Source organism: Babylonia areolata, chromosome 4 (genome assembly GCF_041734735.1).
Source record: "Babylonia areolata isolate BAREFJ2019XMU chromosome 4, ASM4173473v1, whole genome shotgun sequence".
NCBI lineage: Eukaryota > Metazoa > Mollusca > Gastropoda > Neogastropoda > Buccinidae > Babylonia > Babylonia areolata.
The window spans coordinates 41,815,461-41,840,460 of record NC_134879.1 but is presented as its reverse complement, the minus strand read 5'-3'; the positions used below and the strand labels follow the sequence as shown (position 1 = coordinate 41,840,460).

General features: G+C 47.6%; 1 protein-coding gene across 1 annotated transcript in view; it reads left to right on the top strand.

Moving 5' to 3' along the window:
- Positions 1-25,000, top strand: part of LOC143281188 (uncharacterized) — a 446,958-nt gene that overhangs the window by 384,144 nt on the left and 37,814 nt on the right. The window contains exon 14 of the mRNA XM_076586227.1: positions 22,645-22,789. Within this exon, the coding sequence (XP_076442342.1) occupies positions 22,645-22,789 (145 nt within the window). The remainder of the gene's footprint in view (positions 1-22,644; positions 22,790-25,000) is intronic.

Genomic DNA, 25,000 nt, shown 5'->3' with positions numbered 1-25,000 from the left:
CTGAACCCCCTTCGTGTGTATACGCAAGCAGAAGATCAAATACGCACGATAAAGATCCTGTAATCCATGTCAGCGTTCGGTGGGTTATGGAAACAAGAACATACCCAGCATGCACACCCCCGAAAACGGAGTATGGCTGCCTACATGGCGGGGTAAAAACGGTCATACACGTAAAAGCCCACTCGTGTGCATACGAGTGAACGTGGGAGTTGCAGGCAACGAACGCAGAAGAAGAAGAAGAAGATTGAGGCATCTTCTCTCCGATGGTGGCGGCACTGGGCGTGAAGAACAGACAGAAACGGAATGACAAGATAAAAGACGCAAAAGGGAAAGACAGGGAAAAAATGATTAATGACTGTAGAAAATAAATATGACAGAAAGAACAAGAAACATGGATCAAAATGGGAGGTTGATTACGTGGTGTTTTGTTGGGTTTGGGGGTTGTGGTTGTGTGTGTGTGTGTGTGTGTGTGTGAGACAGACACACAGAGAGAGAGAGAGAGTCAAAGAGGCATAAATCGAACTCCAACACACAATTCATAACCACCCGCTTCTCTACCTCAGGCCTCTCTCATAGACAAAGGAAAGGGGGGGAAAAAATAATAATAAAATGCTAAGCATAATATACCGTCTCGGCGATTTTGTCTCCACGAAATGTGATCAGCACAACAGATGGCCCACGTTGATCTTTTGTTTTCTCCCTTCACACACACACACACACACACACACACACACACACACACACACACACACACACACACACACACACACGCACAAAAGACCAGGCGAAAAGTTCGGCACCAACACCTGCAATTTTGAGTTGCCGTTCCTCCACCCCACCCCCTCATCCAACTCTCCACAGAGAAAGAGAGAGAGAGGGGGGGAGTGGGGGGGGGGGGGCGGAATAGTACATGGGATAACAGTTGTTTGTGAACACGTTTTCGTTTCTTGTTAAGGGGGTAAGAGGGGAAGGGAGAATAACCGCTGTATCAGGGAACATGTCTTTCCTTTCGGGTAAAGATTTGGGTTTAAAACACACACACACACACACACACACACACACACACACACACACACACACACACACACCAAAAAAAAAAAACCAGTGCTGTGTGCACATATCCCGTTTCCTTGGGGGAACGTGGGGGTGGAAAAAAAAACTAAAGAAAAACCCCCCACAAAAACACGGATTTGCATCTCTGCACTGGAACTTCTTCCTGAGGCCCTAAAAAAAAAAAAAAAAAAAAAGTTCGCTGCTTCTTCTGTAAATGTCTTCATTTCCTTACGGAGGTGGAAGATGAGGAGGAGGAGGAGAAGGAAGGAGATAAGGGGGGGTGAAGGGTAGAGAGGGGGTGGGGGGTGGTGGTAACAATTACGTGGTGCCAGCCAGTGTACATGTCTTCCTGTCTTTGGACAAGAGAAGGTGGTGTTAGGTGGGAGAAGAAGAAGTGGAGTGGAAGGGGGACTATTAGTGGGGTGTGTGGGGGAGCAGGGGTGGGGGTGGGGAGGGGGAAGGGACAGAGATTATTAGAAAGAAAGACGGAGAGAGAGAGAGAGGACACAAGTGTGAAAGAGTTGAGAGAGAGAGAAGAGAAGAGAAAAAAAGGAGCAAGTGCCGATGTACGTGTTACTTGGTACAACAAAAAGTCTCACTTTCTTTTTTGGAGTTTTGGGATGGAGAGTTGCGTGAGGGAGCGGGGGGATGGGGGGGAGAGGGGGGGGGGTAACAGTGAGTGTCTCGAGACATGCCCGCTCTTTTTCTTTCGTGTTCTTTTCTTTTCTTTTTTTCTTTCTTTTTTTCAAGTGAGGGAAGGGGGAGCTATTAAATTTTTAACACGTGGTGCCAGGGTACACCATTACTCCATTATACTCCGACCATTCCCACACCCTCCACTTTACTTTGTTTTTTCTTCTTCTTCTTCTTCTTTTTCTTGTGTGTGTTGGGAGAGAGTGGGAGGAGGAAGAGAAGAAGAGAGGGTTGAAGCTTTAGTGTCTTAGTGTACATCTCTCTCCCTCTGTCTCTGTCTCTTTGTCCCTTTCTCTCTCTCTCTCTCTCTCTCTCTCTCTCTCCTCTCTTTTTCTCTCAACCTCTTCCTCTCTCTCTTCCTCTTCCTCTCTACCCTCTTTCTCCCCTATCTCTCTTCATCTCTCTCTTCCTTTTTCTCTTCCTTTCCCTCTCTCTCTCTCTTCCTGTCTCTCTCTCTTCCTGTCTCTCTCTCTCCCTCTCTCTCTCTCCGCCCTCTCTCTCGCTCTTCCCCTCTAGCTCTCTCTCCCCTCTCTGTCTCTCTTCTTCTTCTTTCTCTCTCCCTCTCTCTTTCTCTCTCCCTCTCTCCCCTCCTCTCTCTCTCACTCTCCCTCTCCCATCCCTCCCTCTCTGTCTCTCTCTCTGTGTCTCTCTTGTTTCTCTCTCTGTGTCTCTCTTGTTTCTCTCTCTCTCTCTCTCTCTCTCTCTCTCTCGCTGTGGAGGATTGGAGAGGGGAGGTTGGGGAGGTGTTGAAGGAATGGCAATTTAAAATTGCAGGTTTCGGTGCCGATACTTTTCGCCTGGTCGTTCTGTGAGGTAGTGAGTGGAGTTCAGTTCAGTGTGGGCCATCTCTTGTGTTGGTTGGTTGAGACGAAATCGCCGAGACGGTGTATTATGATTATCATTTTATTTTCTTCTTTTTTTTTTTTTTTTTTTTGTCTGTGAGAGGCTCGAGGTGGAGAAGGGGGTGGTTTATAAACCGTGTGTTGTTGTCAGATTTATCCCTTTTTGTCTCTCTGTCCATCTCGGCCTTTATCTGTGTATCTGCCCATTCACCGGGTAATGGCCGGGCGCGGCCTCCCCTCGGGAGTCCGCGCCTAGCTGCGAGTCCCCACAGCACGGAGATGACTTGTCATTCACCCTTCTCCCTGCCTCGCGCTGGGACACCTCGGGAGGCGACGCTCGTACCTCTTTCCCCCCGGTCCCCTTCATGGCCGTTTTACTGGTACGAACGTCGCCTCCGCGATCAGCGTCTAACGACGCATCGCCGCGGTCCGTATCGGGAGGAATCATGAGCTCCGGGCCTGGGAGAGTCTCTTACCGAGTCTCAATCCCAGCATCATGATTCCCTGCCTTCGTGGTATGGCACACGAGGCATGGAACCTGCGCTTAGGCACCCAGCGAAAATCCGACCCCCAACAGAGAAAGGAAAGATAGGATCGACTTAGAGGCAGAAAAAATCGAACGAATCGAGGGTGCCGAGTCGAATCGAGTACACAGAATGTAAGAATACAATAAACACAAGCCGCATGCAACAAAATAAGGCCAAAAGGATACGCTGAACAGCCGAAAAAAGCGTAAGACGAGACAGAGCGTAAACCTGACAAGATGGCGTGGAGAGCCTTGGCCAAAGGAATGATTAAGCGCTTATAGTTTTTAGAGGCGTTTGATTGGCTGAGAGCGGTGGGCCCATTTTTTCACTGTTAGCCGCGCGAAATTTGGCCAAGCAGAGCAAACCAATAGGCCTAGTTTGCATCAGTTTGACATGGTAAGTATATTTAGCACCAAACATGGAGTATAATACAAACTCCCCCTTTCAGCTGTCTGCTTCTCTCTCTCCTCTCCCTCTCTCTGTCTCTCCTCTCCCTCTCTCTCTCTCTCTCTCTCTCTCTCTCTCTCTCTCTCCTTTATGGATTGACAGTTCTGATATGGCCCTGTGCGGTCGGCTGGACTAAAAGCAACAATTAACAATTAACTCTCTCTCTTTCTAGCTCTCTCTCTCTCTCTCTCTCACTCATCCTTCATATCCCCTTACTATCTTTTTGTATCTTCTCCCCCCCCCCCCCCACCCCCACCCCCCACCCCCGCCTCCTTTCTTTATCTCATAGTATATTTTTATTAGCAGTTCCCCTCCCCCCCCCCTCTCTCTCTCTCTCTCCTTATTACCTTTCTGTATCTCCCCTCCACCTCTTTCTTTATCTGAGAGTCTATTTTTTAGCTATTCTTCTCCCCCCCTCTCTCTCTCTCTCTCTGTCTCTTTCTCTCTCCCTCCCTCCCTCCCTCCCCCCCCCAAGGCAGGTGGATGGGATATAAACAAAAACCTTCCGTGTAAAGAGTGCACATAGTGTGTCATATCTCATGCATCACTTGTACTGGTCTTCCCCTCATCCCCTCTCACCACACACACACACACACACACACACACACACACACACACACACACACACACACACACACACACACATACGCGAGGTTCGAAGGCACCAGAAAAATGAATGGAGAGAGGGGTATGGGTAAGCAAAGAAGTGGGGGACAGGGGGGGGAGGCGTAGTGCGGTGTGTGTGTGTGTGTGGAAGGGTGGAGAGGATGGCATCGCCTGTTTCTGTCCATCAGCTTGAGGTGAAAGGGGGGGGGGGGCGTTGGAGTTGGGGGGGGGGGGGGGGGGGGGGTTAAGACCCGCGTAAACTAAGCAGCCCTGTTACCTGACCTGTGTAAACTACCTGGTGGTGCCTGTCGACTGGTGTAGTGGGGCTCCTGATTGGGGCGCTAAGAGCCTCTTTAAAGTGCCCCCCCCACCCCCACCCCCACACACACACCCCCTGAACTGAGAAGGGGGACTGACTCTCGACGCGCCTGTCTTCCCGTCCTCCCATTCTTCTTACCACCACCACCACCACCACCACCAATCCCCACCCTTTTCTTCAACCCTCGACCAGCATCCGTGAGATGTGTGTGTGTGTGTGTGTGTGTGTGTGTGCAAAGACCCAAGTTCTCTGGGAGGACGTGTGTTTTTGTTGTTGTTGTTTTTTTGTTTTGTGTGTGTGTGTGTGTGTGTGTGTGTGTGTGTGCGCGCGCGCGTGTGTGTGTGTGTGTTTAAAGGGGATGGGTAGAATTTTTTTTTTGAGGGGGGTGGGGGGGGGGGGGGATGGGGAGGGGTGGTGGGGGTAGTAGGCTCGGAAACTGAAGCTTGCCATAAATTATGTCACGGTTCCACCAACTGTTGTGAATGATTCTTTCTCTTTCGCTCTTATGTTCTTTGTTGAGGTGTTGAAGGGTGGTGGTGGTGTGTGTGTGTGTATGGGGCTGGTGGGGGTTAGGGGGTTACCGTGGAAGTTGAGTGAGTGATGTCTTTGTTTGTCTTCACTTTTCATGCTCATCCTTCTGTCCTACTCTTGCTGCTCTTCTTCATCCTCGTTCTTCACCTCTTCCTCTTCCGTCTCTTCCTCCGCCTCTTCCTCCTCCTCTTCCTCCTCCTCTTCCTTCTCCTCCTCCTCCTCCTCCTCTTCCTCCTCCTCCTCCTCTTCCTTTTCCTCCTTGTCTGTATTACGATGGTGGTGGCATTTTATTCTCTTTACACGGTTTAACATACATTTATTAATTTAGTAATATATAGGTATGGAGTGCTTGGTTTTTATTTTTGACGTATGTATATAACATGACGCGCGCATGCGTGTGTGTGTGTGTGTGTGTGTGTGTGTGTTCATACCGGCAATTTGTAGTATTGTCTTAGTGTAAAGACGCAAATATAATTGTGTTGTTTTTTTGGGGGGTTTTCATGTGCAGAGGTCTGTTATTATGTACAGTTGTATAAGTGTTGTCTCATTTAAGGCGCTTAGAGCCCATTACATTGGGAGTTTGCACCGTTAAAGTACTATCGATGATGATGATTATGATGATGATTATGTATTGCCAACGGCCAGTCACTTTCGAGTCTGTTTAATATCGGTTTACTCGCCATTGTTTTGACAGTCGTTTTGCTCGCTCGCACTTCCTTTCTCAATATTTATTGGCTGAGCGTCTTGTGTTTATCGGTGTATGTCTGAGGTAAACGTGCTGCATGTTCACGGGCCTTTCAACGTCAATTACAGCGTGATGATTGTGGATGGAAACCGTGGGTGTCCCTGAGTGGCATGCCCTGGTTGGTGCCTTGGCATTTTTGTAAGGAAGAATACCTCAGATACTTGAGATGCCAAACTTGTGATGATCACAGCGGCGACTGGCCCTCGAGGGCATGCATTTTATGTTTTCCCCCTCTCTCTCTCTCTCTTCCTCGCCCTGCTCATTCATTAATTACAAGATCAAAATGAAGAGCGGGAGGTTGTTGTTCTGCTTCATAATCAAGCCTTGGAACAGAAGATTCTCCCGAAAAATTAAATCATTGTAATCATGGCATCTTAATGGTTTGGGGTTCTGACAGATCTCCTTGGGGGAACCAAATAAAACCATCCCATGCCGCCACATCCTCTTCACTGCACACTCCCTCCCTCCGCCGCACACACACACACACACACACACACACACACACACACACACACACACACACGCCTTCCCCCTTGTTAACAGTCTGAGCAGACGAGCGGTCACTGCAGTCACAACAGACGATCCCAGTCTCTGTCTGACCACCGTCCAAAAACTGCGACCCCTGCTGCCTTCCAGATGAGATTCCGCCCTGCAGTAATGGCGGCTGTCAGGGCCCATAACTGCCATGGCAACGAGGGGGAAGGGGTGTCACTCTGTGATAGGTGGCGTCCCTGTTTTCACTGGGCATCGACTACTTAGGAGGGCGCCTGGGGGAATGGGAGGCTGTGGAAGAGAGGGAGGCTGTGGGGATTTATCGCACGTTGCTAAACAGGTGCCCGCGCGTGCGTTGCTTTTAACAGGTAAATGGAAACTGTACCTTAAACATCTAGAAGCTTGTATAAATGAAATAAACTAAAAAGCACGGTGTGTGGTCCAACAAACAAAATTATTAGAAAGAAATATATCTTCTCTGCGGGTTACGTCTGATTCTGAGTTAGCCATAAGCTGGTATCAGTATCAGCAGAATTTACATCTTGTTTGTTTTTAGAGAGTAGAGTCGATGATTAGCAGTGTGTGCACGAAACAAAATAAGAGAGAGAGGCAGGTTGACAGACAGACAGACTTGCACGGAGAGGGACCGAAAGAGAGAGACGCGGAGAGAGAGAGAGAGAGAAGGGGAGGTAAGGAAGGGAGCGGCAGGGAAGGTAGATAACCCACTCCTTCACTCCCAATCGACGAAGAAGTGATTGCGCGACGATGAAGAGAGAAGAGCTTATCAAAAAGGAAACGTAGTCGCCAGCACCGTCTGAAATTATTGACGGCCTCAAAAGGAGAGAGGAAGAGAGACAGATAGATATCACACAGCCCACCCCCAGCGGTACAGCAATCTGTCCTATGGATCTATCGGATGAAGACGAGGGGATTGGTTTCCTTTGACCTTCCATGTTATAACTTGACGGTGTGGGGGAGAAAGGGAGATAAGGCGGAAGGTATCAGAAGGCAGTATCGGTACAAAAGGCGAGGTTTGTGGGGGAGGGAGGGGGGGTTGTTTTTTTTCGTTGTCTCTGTCTGTCTCTCTGTTTCTTTCTCGCTCTCTTTCACGCGCGCACACACACAAACACACACTCGCACACATACATACATACGCGAGCGCGCACACATGCATGCGCGCACGCACACAAGCACACACACACACACACACACACACACACACACACACACACACACACACACACACACACACACCCCTAGCTGTGCGCGGGTTCACATGCATATTACATTCCCCAATCACCCTTGCCTTCCTACCTATCTACCTCTTGTCCCACTCCCTTTTCTCCCTCCCCCCACCCTGCCCCCCAACCCCCGCGCTCCCCCCCCTCCCCATTCCCCCCCGTGTAATATCTCCAGACATCTCCACGATCTCTGTGATATCACTTAAAAGTGGGGGGAAAAAAACGTTAGAATTGAAAGACTACTACTACTACCACGGAACAGAAGTCGTGTTGGGTGACTTAGTTACAGTCGGCTTCACGTTTCCATTCCGTTTGGCTTTTATGGGACCTGAGGAGTGGCAGCATATCAGACCGCTTGCTCAGGGATCTCTACTGGGCACGACAATTCCCATTGGGGGGCGTGGGGGTGGGGGGAGGTGGTGGGGGAAGGGGGGTTGAGGGTGCGGACCCACTGATAAGACAGCTGTCTAGTTCCGTAGTGGTCCGCTCTCTCTCTCTCTCTTTCTGTCTTGTCTGTGCTTCACTTGCATCAAAGAACTCCCCCAGCGCTTGAGAAGTCCGCAGGGCAAGTAAAGACATTTGATTTGCTTTTACACCAAAGGGGCCTATAAGTATCCACGCGTAGGTATATAGGTTCTTTGCTCAGTTGCACGTGTTCTAGTCTGGAGAGAGGGGAGGGAGGCGGGGGGGAGAGAAGAAGAAGAAGAAGAGCTGGCTTCGAAAGGGCAGGGCAAAGTTGGAGCCGTGAGAAACAAGTAATGTGGAAACTTTGAACCCACGAGTGTGATGAGAAAGTGATGGCAGCTGCTGTTTCGTTGCTGTTAAATGAGGGACTTTCGCTGCTTCAGCACCACAAAGACGCTTGTTGACCAGAGAAACGGGTGGCAGTGGGTTTTTTTTATGCAGAGGTTAGAGAAACTTCTTTTTTTTCTGAGAGAATCTTAACACATTACACACTATTGCGTTTCAATATTATCATTCATATTAAGAGGAGTAATATAAAACTTGTACGATGATTCTTGAATTTTTGGAGGTAAGTCACACGGGGTTTTTGAATTTTAACCTTGTTTGTCTCACATGAAAAGTTAGAGAAACTGTCACTGAAAGAATACCTATATGATGCATGTTATGTGTTTGTGTATCATTGCTAGAAAGGCAAATATAGGCAGTACGATTGTTCATAAATTTGTGGAGGCAGCCATACGACTTGGCATTTACTGTTATGTTGTTTATCACACGTGAAGATATTCTAGGTGCTGAACAGCGCGTTGGGTTTACGAGTAGGTCAAGGTCAGACACGGTGTAGCGTATATGGATGAGGCTGTACGTCTTGACGCCTTCCTTGAAAATGAGACTGAAATTGAAGATAATTAGCAAAATCAGTGTCATCAATTTGATGCTGTTGGCAAATACACTGCGTGTTACTCGTTCGAACATCGCTCTGTTGATTTGTTTTTGTTTGTGTGTTTGTGTTGTGTTTTTGTTGTTGTCGTTTTTGTGGTTTTTTGTGTGTTTTTTATCGCCTTGTTAACCAAATTTGATGTATATTTTTTCATCTTGGACTAAAATTTTAATAAGGAAGGAAGTTTTATTTTTGTACATTGTATTGTATTTTATTACTGTTTTGTTACTCAGATTACTCTTTGTGATATTCAGAATGCTTCCCCCAGGGAGAGCACGTCGCTACACTGATGGCGGCACTTTTTTTTTCTATTTTTCAAGCAATGTGGGGGGTTTTCCTACAGAATTTTATGCCAGGGACAACCATTATTGCCGTGGGTTCTTTTAACGTCCGCTAGGTGCATGTTCCACATAATGCCTCGATTTATCGTCTCACCCGAAGGACTAGCGTGCAGACCACTGCTCAGGGTCTAGTGGAGGGGTAGAAAATACTGGCGACTGTCGGATTCGAACCAGTGCGCTCAGATCCCCTCGCTTTCAAGGCTGACGGACGCGTTACCAGCAGGCCAACACTCCACATTCAGTTACCTCGAACTTATTAAAGTGAATAAAAGAATAATAGATTTCGTTTTAAACGTTGACCTAGACTCAGTGGCGGGGTGGACAAAATACAAAGACTTGTATATAGAATGTGTGTGATGAATACAGGGAGATCTTAGCTGTCTGTGAATTGATGGATTACGGAACATTGAGGTGTGTGTATAACAGGGCCAGATTGGTATGCTGGTGATGACAGTAGTGATTTACTATGATGAAATGGAGAAAAAAAAAAGTTAGATCATGATGCCAAACGTTCCCTGAGGAACTGTATTCCGTTGTAATTTGTATTCCTTGTGCATGGGTACTAGTCTATCAGATAATACAATAAAACGAGGTCCCGTGTGAAGCATGCACTTAGCGCAACACAAGGCACGGTCGAGCTTTTTCTTCCTGTACATTTATGGAAATGCCAGACTCATATAGTCATATCTCCAAAAATCTCATCATGTTTATTTCTTATTCCCCCCCCCCCCCCCCCCCCCCCCCTTTCTTTCAGGCGGAAGTGACAGTAATGGGAAATGTTTGGGGAATAACGAGAGGGGGGTGGGGAGGGAGGGCAGGGTGACCTAAAATCAGACATCTGATAGGCAGAAAGCTGAGACTCATCTATCAGCCACATACTGGCACAAACAAACCGGTATAATGCAGAGCAGTCGGGATCACACAGAGAAGAAAGAAAAAAAGAAAAGAAAACAATGTCAAATTCGTGTAATCCGGGCCGAGACGCAAGGCAGTCACGGTGTTGACGCATAGTTTACACTGCTTACGCTCAAAACCACAGTAGAGGCCAGGCGGTGTATAGTATATGCTGCTGTGAAAACACCGCACCGAGTTGGTTGAAGCAAAGGACGATACTTTTTTTCTGGTTCAAGTCTCTCTGTCCGAGGCAGCCATGACACCATGGCAGCCACGTCACTTCCGTTCAAGTTACTTCCCGGCTGGCTTCCTCTTCCGCTTTGAGTCCGTCACGTTGGACGCCGCGCACCGCTTCTCAAAACTAAGGGTTTGGTTTTATCCCTTTATTGCACCCTTATGAATATTTGTCTTCTTATTTCCCTGACATACATTTTCACAGATTATAAAAGTGGTTTATAGTTTCTGTATAAGAAAATGAGTATTCAAGTTTCCGAACAAAACTTTTGTCAAGAATACGTAATACATAGTTTCAACTCAGGAATACCCACTCGAATCGATAATCGAATCATTTTCTTCTTTTATTTAAAAAACACCCTTTACGAAATACAGACTTTAAGCCTCCTCTTCCTCTGCACCTATCACAAACAGAGTCCGTAACGATCAGAATATTTTCTGATGAGGCTTTTCGTCCACGAGAAGGAGAGAAGGGGAAGACATGGGGGGTAAGGGAGTGGGAGGGGGGGGGGTACCTTTCTCACCCTTCATCCTTCCCTTTTGACCACGTGACAGGCAGCCAAAAGGGAGGGCTTCTGAAGCTTGGGGCAAATTGTGAACGCAAGTCAGACCAGATAAACACCCAACTTGTGGAAATAGTTACCCCGCGCGCGCACACTTCTTGATGGCAGGAAAGAAGAAGAAAAAAAAACCCAGAAACCAGCAAGTACAGCAGTTCAAAGCTGTTCCATCAAAGAAGTGCCAGAATTGAATCATAGCAGCATCTCTCTCCCTTCTGTTCCTCCTGCCGCTTCTGTCCGATAACCAGCATCGTCCTGCCATAGAGGAGGCTTTGATGAACCCTCCCCCCTCCCGTCCCACACCCCAATCACCCACACAGATCTGTGTCAGGCCATCTTCCCACCCCTCCCCACCCCCACCAATCCTCCTCCCCCCCCCCTCTCCACTTCTCCTTCTCTCATGTCCTACTCTCATCAGACCTTGCAGCTTCATTACCCACGCCCCCTCCCCTTCCCCTGTGGAATTAGGGAACTGGTACCGATACGGTTTGTTTCCCTTCAATCTTGACCTGTGGTGCATCAGTTTCCGAGTGATGATAGACCCGGGCACTCTTGACACCCCAGCCCCGTCTCTCTCTCCCCACACACCCCCTCTCACCCCCGCCCCCCGCGCGCCCCCACATCCCCCAAAACCCTTCAGTCAGTTCAGTGACTTTGTACGGTCATCACAGTCATTTGCTATACTTGGGAGTTGTTGTTTTTTTCTGCTTTACTTTGGAGCTTTGGTATACTAGTTCTGAGGTCTCTCCCCTACATTTGAAGTGGGGGGGGGGGTTTCTGCACACTAGGGTTTTAAAGTCTTTTACCCTCCCAATATATTCGTCTGGTTGTGCTTCAAGAGTCTTTTGAAGTCTCCCCCCCCCCCACCCCCCACCCCCTCCTCCTCCTCTTTGCGTTTTCGTGTAACTGCTGTACTTTGATGTTTTTAGTCAGTTTAGTTAACTGCGCCACGTCCGTCTCTTGAGAACTTCCATCAGGTACTTCGTAAGTGGAGCGAGCCATGGTAATGCGCCCGACTAGGAAACGAGCGTGCATGGAATCGAGTGACACCGAAGGACCAGGAATGTTAGCACACTCCTCCCCCTCTTTCCCGCGGCCGCCCTTGAGTGGTGGTCTGGGTGCTAGTATAGTAAGTAAATAATAATGTATCTCTGGTCCAGTTACGTTTACCCGTTTCTTCTTCTGTGTTCCGAAGGGGTCTTGGTTCTGTGCAGCCGACAGAAGTTGTTTTTTTTTGCCCTGCGGGGTTATCTGTCTGTGTAATATGTAAAAAGGATTCCCCACGGATACCACGAAGGATGTATCGGTATTGAGAAGACAGACAGGGCCACAGGAGAAAGGAGGAAGAAAAAAATGAATCAATAATGTGTGGGCAGAGAGAGAGAGAGGGAAGTTGCCATCTAAAATGATATGTATATATATATAGAGAGAGAGAGAGAGACAGAGAGAGAGAGAATGCAAATGCTTTATTCATTTTAGGCTATAGCCCTTTATGAAAAGGTGCACATAGACATACACGCACATCACAGTATCACTATCAGTATCAGTAGCTCAAGGAGGCGTCACTGCGTTCGGTCAAATCCATATACGCTACACCACATCTGCCAAGCAGATGCCTGACCAGCAGCGTAACCCAACGAGCTTAGTCAGGCCTTGAGAAATATAAAAGAAAAGAATAGAAACTTTTCTCTTTTTTTTAAAAGATAAATACATAAAAATACTACTACTAATAATGATGATATTGATAAGGCGCAAAATCTTGATGAAGTCCACTCTAAGCGCACAAAAAACAAAAAACAAAGTTACACATATCAACGGTTACGTCAAAAACGAAAGAGATGTTTAAATCATAGTCATCAAGACAGTGCATTGCCTATAAATTTAAAATGCGTTGTACAAGAAAAATCCTACAAATTCCGAACATCACTCACCCCCCCCCCCCCCCCCCCCCCCCACACACACACACACACAGAGAAGTGTGTGATCGATCCGTTCATGACTTATCGATCTGCATACAGAGGGGGGGGGGTCTTCTCAATGTCTGGAGTGGTGGACAGTGTGGGCCGGGCTGGCCAGCGGTCAGCGAGAGCATTGATTGACCTGCAGACTGTTGTTGTCAGTGGTCAGTCAGCAGGCAGCGGTGTGGTCAGTTGGGACAGGGCAGAGAGGGGCGTGCGTGGCTGGTTCTGGCCCGTGTCCTTTTCCACCACACCTCTCTGCTCCCCCTCCCTCCTCCCCTACCCATCACCGCCCCTCCCCCGCCCTCCCCCCCCCTCTCTTCTGCCCTCTGCCTTGATGGTCAGCCACTGTTGCTGCTGCTGCTGTTGTTGTTGGCTGTGGCTGAGAAGGGGGTGGGGTAGGATATTTGTGTTTGTATTTGTATTCCTTTTTATCACAGCAGATTTCTCTATGTGAAATTCGGGCTGCTCTCCCCAGGGAGAGCGCGTCGCTACACTACAGCGCCACCCAGTTTTTGTATTTTTTCCTGCGTGCAGTTTTATTTGTTTTTCCTGTCGAAGTGGATTTTTCTACACAATTTTGCCAGGAACAGCCCTTTTGTTGCCGTGGGTTCTTTTACGTGCGCTAAGTGCATGCTGCACACGGGACCTCGGTTTATCGTCTCATCCGAATGACTAGCGTCCAGACCACAATATATCGGCGGCTGAGCCGTGATTCGAACCAGCGCTCTCAGATTCTCTCGCTTCCTAGGCGGACGCGTTACCTCTAGGCCATCACTCCACTACTACTACTACTACTACTACTACTACTACTACTACTATTATTATTATTATTATTATTGTTCTTCTTGTTATTGGTGTTGTTAGCAGAAGTAGTTGTAGTTTTTGTTTGTTTTTTTACTATTTTTTTTAGTATTATCATCATTATCATTATTATTATTATTATTATTTCTTCATCATCATTGTTATTGTTGTTATTATTACTGTCATTATTTTTTATTAGTAGTAGTAGTAGTAGTATTCAGCTGTCATACTGTCTTGTCGTTTTCTTGAGATTAACCGTCCCCGCCCCCCGCCCTCTCTCAACCCCAAACATCCACGTCCTTCCCACCATCCCCCATCCCCCACCTCAACCCCACCGCACGCACAGACACACACACACACACACACACACACACACATCCGGTGAAAAGTTGGGAGACTGCGACGGCACTTCTGCAGTGTTCCTTAAAAAAAGAAGATTCCTTTACTTTCCCCACCCATCCCCTCTCCCACTTCCACCCACCCGCCTACCCCTCCCACCCGTTTGTTATACGGTCAGGAGGTGTGATAGTCAAGTCTCTTACAGTGCTCTTGGGGATTCGCTTACCTTCCATTACCCCCACCCCCCAGTGTACTGCCATCCTCGGTGAAGGAGGGGGGGGGGGGGTAGGGAGTGGCTGGGCGGAGTGGTGGTGGTGGTGATGGGCAGTGGCCGAAAGGAAATCGTTCTTTTTTTCTGCACGACTGTACCGTCAGGTCTCTGGATGTGTGTGTGTGTGTGTGTGTAGAACTTAGAACTGTTTGGTAGGGTGTGTGTGAGAGAGAGAGAGAGAGAGAGAGAGAGAGAGGTGTCCACACGGATGAGCGTTTCTATGGAGACAACACAAGCTAGCAGGCCCGGAACCCGATTCCTGAGCGACTTGCTGAGCAAGGGGCCTGTCATGTGCTGGGCTTGCTGCATGCAGGATGCAAATCCAGTGGTGGGTGAGAGTCAGCGGGGCATTGTCGGCACGTGGCCCCCTCATTTGCATACCTAGATGGCGCTGCCGTCAAACTGTAAATTGCCAATATCCGGCCTACACTGTTCCAAGTTAAGGTTTGTGGACCGCACTTTTGCCCTCCCGCCTCATCCCATCCCAACTCGTCCCCCCACTTTTTCCCACCCACCCCGAAACTTCTTATATTTGGGGTTTAATCCAACATATACCTCTGACCCGTCATCCTTTCGGTTTCCAGTCAAGGGACGGGCGGGTGGTGGGGCTATGGACTGAGGGGTGGTTTGCGGTCAGGTTGTCTACCTTCAGGAGGCTTGGGAGGCTGGAGGGTGGGTGTTGTAGTTCAGTCTCCAGAATAATGAGATCAGGACTCAGCTGTTCGTTAGAGCTAGCAGTCCGGAATGTCATGCGAACTTGGGGAAGGGTGGCGGGGGGTGGGGGGGGGGAGTGAATGTTTAAAAGTTTTGTCATTGACATACGTAGGACAGGGCCACCGTCTGTATCTCACCACCACCACCACCACCACCACCACCGCCCCAAAAAAGTATTTAAAAGTCAACAGCAATCGAAGTTTTAACACAGACGGCTGAATCTTGCGAAAATGAGATCAGCGTGGACATCAGTTTTAGCCGCAGTCCCTTACTTTTTCGTGCACTTTGAATGATGTAATTGATTTTAGCTGATCAGAGGTAATGCAATGCCAAGAGGAAGAAGTCCAAAGGACTTGTGACTGACAGGAATCCCGACCTGTAATCGGTCTTGGTCTCGGTGAGGTGACAGCCCTTCACTGGCGACCAGTCTTGTCAGGGGTCCAGGGGTTAACTATCGGAAAGAGACTCGCCTAGATTACCTAACAGTACCGTTATAAGAGAGGGGATAGTTAATGTGTATTTAACACTAGAAAAAGGAAAACAAATCCTCAAAATTGTACCATTTTGTTTCGTAAGTCTGGAAAGCTGAATACAACTAGACTTTTTTTTTTATCACACATAAGCAGAGAGGACCTAGGCATTATAACAACCTGTTGGAAGTTTGGAAGTTAAAATTCTCGTCATCTTGGGGGATCGCTGTGAGTTTGATATTAAACAGTTAGTGATGAAGGTTAACCGAGAGAGTGATTTCGTTAAGAGTATGACGTGAACTGTCTAATCTTGTGACCAACCCAGATTCCACCACCAAACCATTGAATAGGATAAGAAGAAGAATTAATGATTAGCTAGAGGACGTCTGGTTTATTATGTAATCTTTGACTCCAACAGAGGAGGAGTATGAAGGTGGATGTCATCTGAACTGGTTTTTTGCTTTCGATTTCTTTTTTTTTTTTCTTTCTTTTTTTGTTTGTTTGGGGGTTTTTTTGTTGTTGGTTTTTTTGTGGTTTTTTATGTTGTTGTTGATGTGTTGAAGCAACGTAGTAGCAATACTGAACAGCTTATTTCACGCTTGCTTCAAACTAATAAAATTATAGGTAGTGCCTTGTTAACGTCGAGGCAAAGTATAGATATTGTACAAAGGTTGTACTCATAACTTCGTTTAGTATAGTCAGCTTATTTCAAAGCACAAAAAAAAAAATCTTTTCTTAAACACACCGATTATGTAATTACCTTCTTCAACAGTCGCGGATTTTGTGAGATACCTTTTTCAGGGGGAAAGTAGATGATTTCTTGAACAACATGATTCCTTTCGCGAACACGCTAGTCATTTGCTTTCTTCAATTTATGCAAGGTTTATTTACACACATTTTTGAACTTGGGATCGGTTGATTTCAGAGTTTTTTTGTTGTTGTTTTTGTTTTGTTTTTTGTAAACACACCATTTATATAATGTAGTTATCCTTCTCTTCAGTTTCACGCGATTTTTTATTCCCCCCCCCCCCTTTTTTTTTTTAATCGTCCAACACACTTCTGAAGGGGTTTGAAGTATTACGCTGCCAGTAGTTCTGAGAGAAGTCTCGCTTGCCACGCGTGAAGGGTCTTGTTGTGGGTTCCAGTTAATTGCACGCACGTCACGCAACTGGGAAGGTTGGTAATTACGGGGGATGTTTACCTTGTCAAACGGCATCTCACTCCAGACTGACACAGACAGGCAGACAAACAGGAAGGCAGGCGTGTGGACTCGGTCCCTGTGTATTGGGGGTGTGGGGTGTGTGTGTGGGGGGGGGGGTAGAGTGAAGTAGGGGTTCTATCTTTACTTCCCTACTACAGCGGAGGCGAGCAGAGGGGAGGACCCCCCTTCAAGACAAAAGATTCCAGAGTTTAGGTAAACTGTGCGCTTCGTTACCTCCATGCAATCTTCCTCATCCCCTCCCCCCCACGCCCATCACCCCCCCACCCCCACCCCCTCTCCTCAACACACACACACACACACCCCTACGCCTCCACGCTGCGTTCTTGACTGAGTACAATGAACACTGTTTATGAAGCGGTCGGGTAAACAAGGCGTGCTTTGATCCCTTCTTCTGTTTCTCCCCCCCCCCCCCCACCCCCCCCTTCTGTCTCTCACCTCACCTCTCGGTGTCTTTCTCTCTCTTCTCTCTGTCTGTCTGTCATCTGTTCGTCTCTCTGTCTCTCTCTGATGTCTTTCTCTCTCTCTTCTCTCCCAATAATTATGTCTGTCTGTCAGCTGTTTGTCTCTCTGTCTCTCTCTCTCTGATGTCTTTCTCTCTATTCTCTCCCAATAATTATGTCTGTATGTCTCTCATCTGTTTGTCTCTCTGTCTCTCTCTCTAGATATATATATATATATATATATATATATATATGTGTGTGTGTGTGTGTGTGTGTGTGTGTGTAATTTTATGTATAAGAATATAATTATAATTGTATACCTTCCTCTTTTTCCATTTCTCTCTCTCTCTCTCTCTCTCTCTCTCTCTCTCTCTCTCTCTCTCAGTCTCTTTCCCTTCGTCTGTTTTGTGTTGGGTTTTTTTTCTCTCTCTCTCTCTCTCTGTCTTGCTCTCTCTCTGCCTTTCTCTCCTTCCCTCACAGTCTCCCCTCTTTATCTCTATCTCTCTATTCCCCTCGACTTTCCCCTTTCAACGCTCTCTCTCTCTCTCTCTCTCTCTCTCTCTCTCTCTCTCTCTCTTTCTCTCTTATCTCCCTCCCTCGCCCTCTCGCCTTCCTTCGCTCCCTCCCTCCCTCTCCTCTCCTCCCTCCCTTTCTCCACCCCCGGTCTCCCCCCAAAAAAACTCTTTTCTCTTCTCTCCTGGTGGCTGTAGAAGTGATGGCAGTGATGAAAGCTGTCTAAAGAAGACGAAGCGATGTGTGGGTGGGTTGGGAGAGGGGTGCGGTGTGGTGTGGTGTGGTGTGGTGTGGTGCGGTGTGTTTGGGGGGTGGAGGTTGCAGCAGGAGAGGTGTTAGGATTAGTAGCAGGAGAAGAGGAGGGGGTGGGGGAGCGGGTGGTGGTGGTGGTACAGGTATTATGGAGTACAGGTGAGGACAGAGATGCCGCCTCTTCTCCTCTGGCACCGTCAGGCATCTGTCAACACATACATCTCTTTTTTTGTCTTTATTCTGGTTTTTGTTGTGTGGGTTTTTTTGTTTGTTTGTTTTTGTTTGTTTTTTTTCTTCCTCTCCCTCTCTGACTCTTGTCTCCGTGTAGACGTCAGTCTGTCTGCCTGTCTCTCTCTCTGTGTGTCTCTGTCTCTCGCTCGCTCTTGCTCTCTGTCTCTCTCTCTCTCTCTCTCTCGCTGTCTTTTTTTTTTTTTTTTTTTTTAATTCTCTAAATTTCTCGTGTGCCAGTGTGTTTGTCTTCTCTCTCTCGCTCTTTTTTACATTCTCTCTCTCTCTCTCTCTCTCTCTCTCTCTCTCTCTCTCTCTCTCTCTCTCTCTCTCTGTCTGTCTTGCACACTTTCTCTTTGGATATATATATATATATATATATATATATATATAATTATGAATGTATATATAATCTCTCAATCCACTCTTCCTTCCCTCCCTCTCTCCTCTCTCTCGCACTTGCAATCTGTATCTCAATCCCCCCCGCCGCCCCCCACCCCCCTCCTCCCCTCCTTCCCTGTCTCTCTCTCTCTCTTTCCTTTTTCTCGACCTCACCTAACCCCCATTGCTATATTTCACACTTGGCAGCCGTTTTTATTCTTTTTATTAGTGGTACTTCACTTTTCCTCCAAAACCCTCACCACGGATGATAATATATATATTATTATTATTATTATTACCTGTTCACTGCATCCTTTGTGCCCGCAACGACCTGTGAGAGATGGAATTGATTGATGATGGCTGTTGTAACAGACTGTGATGATTCGTTGGTTGGGTGTTGGTTTGCTTGGTTGGTTCGGACTGGATGGTTGGTTTTCTTGTTGTCATATTTATAAGAATGGACGGATGGATGGATGGAGAGATAGATAGATAGACATCTGTGTGTGTACGTTTTTTTTCCAACTAAACTTACGTCCCCGCTCCATTCAAGCTTCCCAACGCAGTTCAGCAGGGCGTTTGTTTGTTGTTGTTATTTGTTTGTTTGTTTTGTTGTTGTTGTTTTGTTTTGTTTTTTTGTGGGTTTTTGTTTGTTTGTTTGTTTGTGTTTTTGGTTGTTGTTTTTTTGGTTAATAGTTAAGCCATGATAATCTTTGGTGCTTCTTTCCATTCGGTACTTACTATGGAGAACAGAAGATATCGAGGATGTGGATTTGTTATTCACTCTGTGTGCGTGTGTGTGCGTGCGTGCGTGCGTGTGTGTGTGTGTTTTTGTGTGTGTGTGCGTGTGTGTGTTTGATAAAATGTTGACGTCGCCCATTGTTATCTCGATCGTTTATCAAGAGTAAATGCGGTTTTGTTTAGTGAGTACGGCTTGTTGAAATATATTAGAAATTATGATTTTTTTTTTCTCTACTACTTCCTGTTGCTTTAATCTTGAACTTTACTGTAGAGCGTCAGAATGAACGGAAAAAGCCTTTAGATTTGTGCCGGTGCGCCGGCCTCTCAGTTGACGGCGTTCGAACCCACAAACCTCCCAAGTCGTCAGTCTGCGACACCAACCCACTGGACCACCCCGTGCCTTGCGCTCTCAAAAAAAAAAAAAAAAAAAAAAAAAAAAAAAAAAAAAAATCTGGTACTCTCGTGACTGACCTTCAACGAAGGTCGAAGTTCTCCAGGGGAATCATCAGCAGCCCTGTCTCTTCCGTCTGTTCTCGCTGCCCGTATGCCGTTTCTTGTGCTGCACAGTTTAGTGACAAATGGATTAACTTGTCAGAATCTCTTAGAGCGGGGTGTGTTTTGACAGGAACCAGGAAGCGGTTTGAAGCGAACTGAGGAGGGGAGAGCGTTTTGTCTGTGAATGCGATCCCCCTTGTTGAAACAGTTTAACCTTTCAGTGTTTGTGAAAAGAAGGCACTTTTCTTTTTTCTTTTTTGCGCACACATCTCTCTCTCTCTCTCTCTCTCTCTCTCTCTCTCTCTCTCTCTCTCTCTCTCTCGTTCTCTCTCGCTTTCTCTCTCTCTCTCTCTCTCTTTTCTACTTCTCACTCCGTTTGTATATATATATATATATATAATATATATATCCCTCACCACCCTCTCTCTCCCTCTCTCTCTGCTTCTCGCTCCGTATCTCTCTCTCATTCACCCCCTCTCTCTCTCTCCCCTCCCCCCTCTCCATCTCTCTCCCTCTCTACTTCTCACTCTGTATCTCTCTCTCTCTTTCTCTCTCTCTCCTTTCCCTCCCTCTATCTCTCTCCCTTTCTCTCTCTCTCTCTCTTTCCCTCCCTCTCTCTCCCTTTCTCTCTCTGTCCCTTTCCCTCCCTTTCTCTCTCCCTTTCCCTCCCTCCCTTCCCTCCCTCTCTCTCTCTCCCTCTCCCTTTCTCTCCCTTCCCCCCCCTCTCTCTCTCTGTCTCTCTCTCTCTGTGTCTCTCTCCACATAACCATCAAGAGCTGGTGATGGTGAAAAGGGTGATGGCTGTTGGGAAGAGAGTTCGTGCGTGGTTGGAGTTGGGGTTTGGGGGGGGGGGGGTGGAAGTGGAATTGAGACCTGTTGCCGAAAGAGTGGTTCACTTCAAGTGAAGATGCAAAACAGGGTAATTTCGTATTCAAAATGCCCTTGCTGTATTTTGTTAGGTTTTTTTCTTCTTTTTTTTTTTTTTTAAGTTGCAACATTCAAACGGGCGCTGTGAATGCCTTGTAATTTGTTTTGAAGGGCTAAAAGAAAAAAGAAAGAAGTGGATATTTTCTTCATCTGAATTCCACGCATGAGGACAAACATGTTGAGTTTCTTAACACAATAAAGTGGTCTTGTTTTTTCCTCGGCTGTTCCTCTCTCTCTCTGTCTCTGTCTCTCTCTGTCTCTCTCTCTCCCCCCCCCCCCCTCCCAGTCTCCCCCTCTCTCTCACACCTTGTTACACGCCAAGTTTCGGTATGTCCTGCTGTGGTTATCTGGGGCTTTGATGTCTCCTAACGAACCACACTGGTTCTTTGACTGAAGCCGCGTGGACACATGGTTTGTGTGTGTGCACGCGCTTGTAAGTGTGTGTGTGTGTGCGTAGGTGCAAGCGCTAGCGCATGTCTTTGACGTTTTCCACGATGCTTCTAACGATAGAAATCTCTTTCGTAAATCTTTCAAAGACCAAACCCCTTCTGTTTGTTTGTTTGTTTTTTTGTTGTTGTTGTTTTTAATTATTTCTTCAGTTTAATTCCCTTTTTCATTCGAATTGAATTATTCTTCTGAAGATCTTAATCTGCCTTGTGTCTGACTTCATATCTGTATGTATTCTTCCCAGGGAACTGATGCTTTATTATCTGGCACAACCTTCCTCATTGTATCCGTAACATCCGTTATATCCGTGCATCTGATTCTGTCTCTGCCTTTCGCTCGCTCTTCACTAAAAATCCATCTTTTTTTATCTTTTTTTTTTTTTTAAACCTATCCAGTAGCATTCTCATCTTCCTTCTCCAACACCATCCATGTCAGCTCACTTTGGATGCATGACGAAGGAAAGATTGAGGGCGGGGGGTAAGGGGGGTAAGGGGGGCCGGGGGGGGGGGGGCAAGGGGGAGGGAGAAGTTTTGAGAAAGAGTGGTCAAGAATGATTCATGTAAGTTGTAATTTTTTTTTCATTCATGTAATTGTATTTCGATATTTGTTTCAAATTTCTCTCCCCCCCCCCCCCCCAATATTCCCGGTTTCCCTCAATCCCCCTCCCCCTCCTCTTCTAAACGATAATACTGAAATGTATGCAATAATACACTTACACAAAATGTCTGCAATCACCGATATGTGTGACGGGACAGTAAACAAAAATTCCGCCTCCACTTTCAGGTAAAGCGCCCTGAGCTTTTAAGGGAGAAAGGGCGCTATATAAATCTACATTATTATGATCTTCTTTTTTTTCTTTTCTTTTTTATTGTTATCCCAGGTCAACATAATTATGTGCAGACCTGCCAGTGCCTGAACCCCTTTCGTGTGTATATACATACGCAAGCAGAAGATCAAATACGCACGTTAAAAATCCTGTAATCCATGTCAGCGTTCGGTGTGTTATGGAAACGAAACCATACCCAGCATGCATACCCCCGAAAACGGAGTATGGCTGCCTACATGGCGGGTGGGCGGGGGGTGGGGGGCGGGAGGTCATGCACGTAAAAGCCCACCCGTGTACATTCGACTGAACGTGGGAGTTGCAGCCCACGAACGAAGAAGAAGAGGAGAAGGAAGAATGATCATGAATGGTTCATGTGATTTGTAACTTTTTCTTTCATGTAAAGCGCCGGAGAAGCGTGAGCGAAGGAAGCAGGGCTCAACTTCTGGAGACGTTTTCCCTTGCAACACCTGTGGGAAGTGCTGCGCATCCAGAATCGGCCTCTTCTCCCGTATGAGGACACACACCGACAGATAAGCATGCCTGCCTACTTACCCGTCGGACCGACGGGAGACTCCATTATAAAGCGCCCTGAGCTCTTAGAGAGAAAGGGTGCTATATAAAATTGATGTATAGTATTATTATTATTATTATTATTATTATTGATGTGTGGTGTGTGTGTGTGTGTGTGACAGTGGCCGGGGGCCGCAGTCGTCTGCACCTGATTGACCTGGGCAGCGCCTCCAAGTCCCGTGACCCGGGCAACGTGTCCCTCAGCCTGTCCGCTCTGGGCAACGTCATCATGGCCCTGCTCAACGGTCAGCGGCACGTGCCTCACAGGTCAGTGCAGTCTGCAGTTCTGTGTGTGTGTGTGGGGGGGGGGGGGGGGGGGGGCTTGGGGGAATTGTGGGGGAGTGTGAATGGGTGGGTGTTTGTGTGTGTGGGTGGGGGGGGGGGGGTTGTGTATGTGTCTCTGTGTGTTTATGAATTTTTGTGGGGAAGTGGGGATGAGTGTGTGTGAATGTGTGTCTGTGTGTGCGTCTGGAAGGGGGAAGGGGAGGCTGAGTGTATGTATTTATGTGTGTGTGAGTCTGTGTGTATGTGTGTGTGTATGCGTGTGTGTGTGTGTGTGTGTGTTTGGGGTGAGGTGGGGGTGGGGGGTAAGTGGGTATGTGTGTGAGTGTACGATGTTGCATCGTGCCGTACTTTTCCACTATTTTATTTTGTACTGTGTCGTGCTGTGTTAATGTGTGCTCTGTTTGATTAGGTTGTACTGTGCTGATCTATATTGTATTGTACCGCTCTGCACTGAACCGCACACGGTACTGTCTTATGTTGTAGTATTTCGAATCTTCTCTCTGAGGGGACGTATGGGAGCGGGGGTAGCTAGCTTAGAATAGCGTAGACAGGGGACTTGGAAGGGATCACACGAGAATTACCTGTGAGCTGAAGTTTGATCGGAGTAGAAGGGCAACCTCGAAAGAACGACTGTTTTGAGTATGCGTGCTAGCTAGTCCCAGTCAATCAGTACAGCTCGCGTCATTGTGTTGATGTAAGTTTTCACACGTGGAAATATATATATATATATATATATATATATTTTTTTTTTTTTTTTTTTTTTTTTTTTTTTTAGATGTTTAGAGTGGGTCACGTTGGGATGTGAAGAACAGTGGGAGAAAGACAAGGAGATAGGGGAAAAGAGGAAAAGAGGCACTTTTTTACTGGACTGCCGTGGCGTGTAGTGTGTGTAAACTGACGTGGAGAAAAACACAATGCAGGCAGCGTCTAGCTCGTGGTATTGCCACAGTCACCCAGGGTTTATCTTTCCAACCTAACTAACTTACAACCTAGTAGCTATAGCTTTGCACAGGGCGCAGCCGCAGCACTCCAGTGAGTTAGTACTTTCTGTACGATGCCGCCCCCAAATTCTCTGTCTCTCTCTCTCTCTCTCTCTCTCTCCTCTTTCTCTTCTCTTTCTGTCTGTCTCCCCCCCCCTCTCTCTCTCACCCCATCCCCCCTCTCTATCTCTTTTTGAACAATGCCCCCAAATTCTCTCTCTCCCTCTCTCTCTCTCCCTCCCTCTCTCTCCCCTTCTTCCCTCCTTCCCTCCCCCTCTCTCTATCCCTCCCTCTCTTTCCCCCTCCCTCTCTCTCCTCATCTCCCTCCCTCCCCCTCCCTCTCTCTCTCCCCTCTCCCCCTCCCTCTCTCTCCTCCTCTCCCTCTCCCTCCCTCCCCCTCTCTCTCTCTCTCCCCTCTCCCCCTCCCTCTCCCTCTCTCTCCTCCTCTCCCTCCCTCTCCCTCCCTCCACCCTCTCTCTCTCTCCCCATCTCTCCCTCCCTCCCTCTCTCTCCTCGTCTCCCTCTCCCTCCCTCCCCATCTCTCTCTCCCCCATCTCTCCCCCCTCCCTCTCTCCTCCTCTCCCTCCCTCTCTCTCTCTCCTCTCCCTCCTTTCCCTCCCTCTCCCTCCTTCCCCCTTCTCTCTCTCCCCCATCTCTCCCTCCCTCCCTCTCTCTCTCTCTCTCTCTCTGAAAGGAGTCTCCCCCCTGCCGCGGTGCCAGACGGTGCTGTATCAGAGCGAATCCCTGCCCCAGCTGCGGGGATGGGCCCCAGATGGCAGTGCCAGAGTCTGCGAGAGCTTCTTGTCTGTCTGTCTGTCTGTCTGTCTGTCTGTCTGTCTCCGTGAATGTCTGTGGAGGGGCTTTGGTCCGTCTGCTTCTGTTTGCCCCTCCCCACCCTCCTCGCTCTCCCCTCTCTCTCTCTCCCTCTCTCTCTTTCTCTTTCTCTCTCTCTCTCTCTCTCTCTCTCTTTCCAGTCTCTCTCCATAGCTGTCTCTCTCTCTCTCCATAGCTCTCTCCCTCGCTCTCCTCTCTCTCTCTCTCTCTCTCCCTATCTCTCCCTCTCTCTCCCTCGCTCTCTTTCTCTCTTTTTCTTGTCTCCTCTCTCTCTCGTTTCTTTCTCTCTCTCTTCTTCTTCTCTCTCTCTCTCTCCATAGCTCTCTCTCTCCATAGCTCTCTCTCCCTCGCTCTCTCTCTCTCTCCCTCGCTCTCCTCT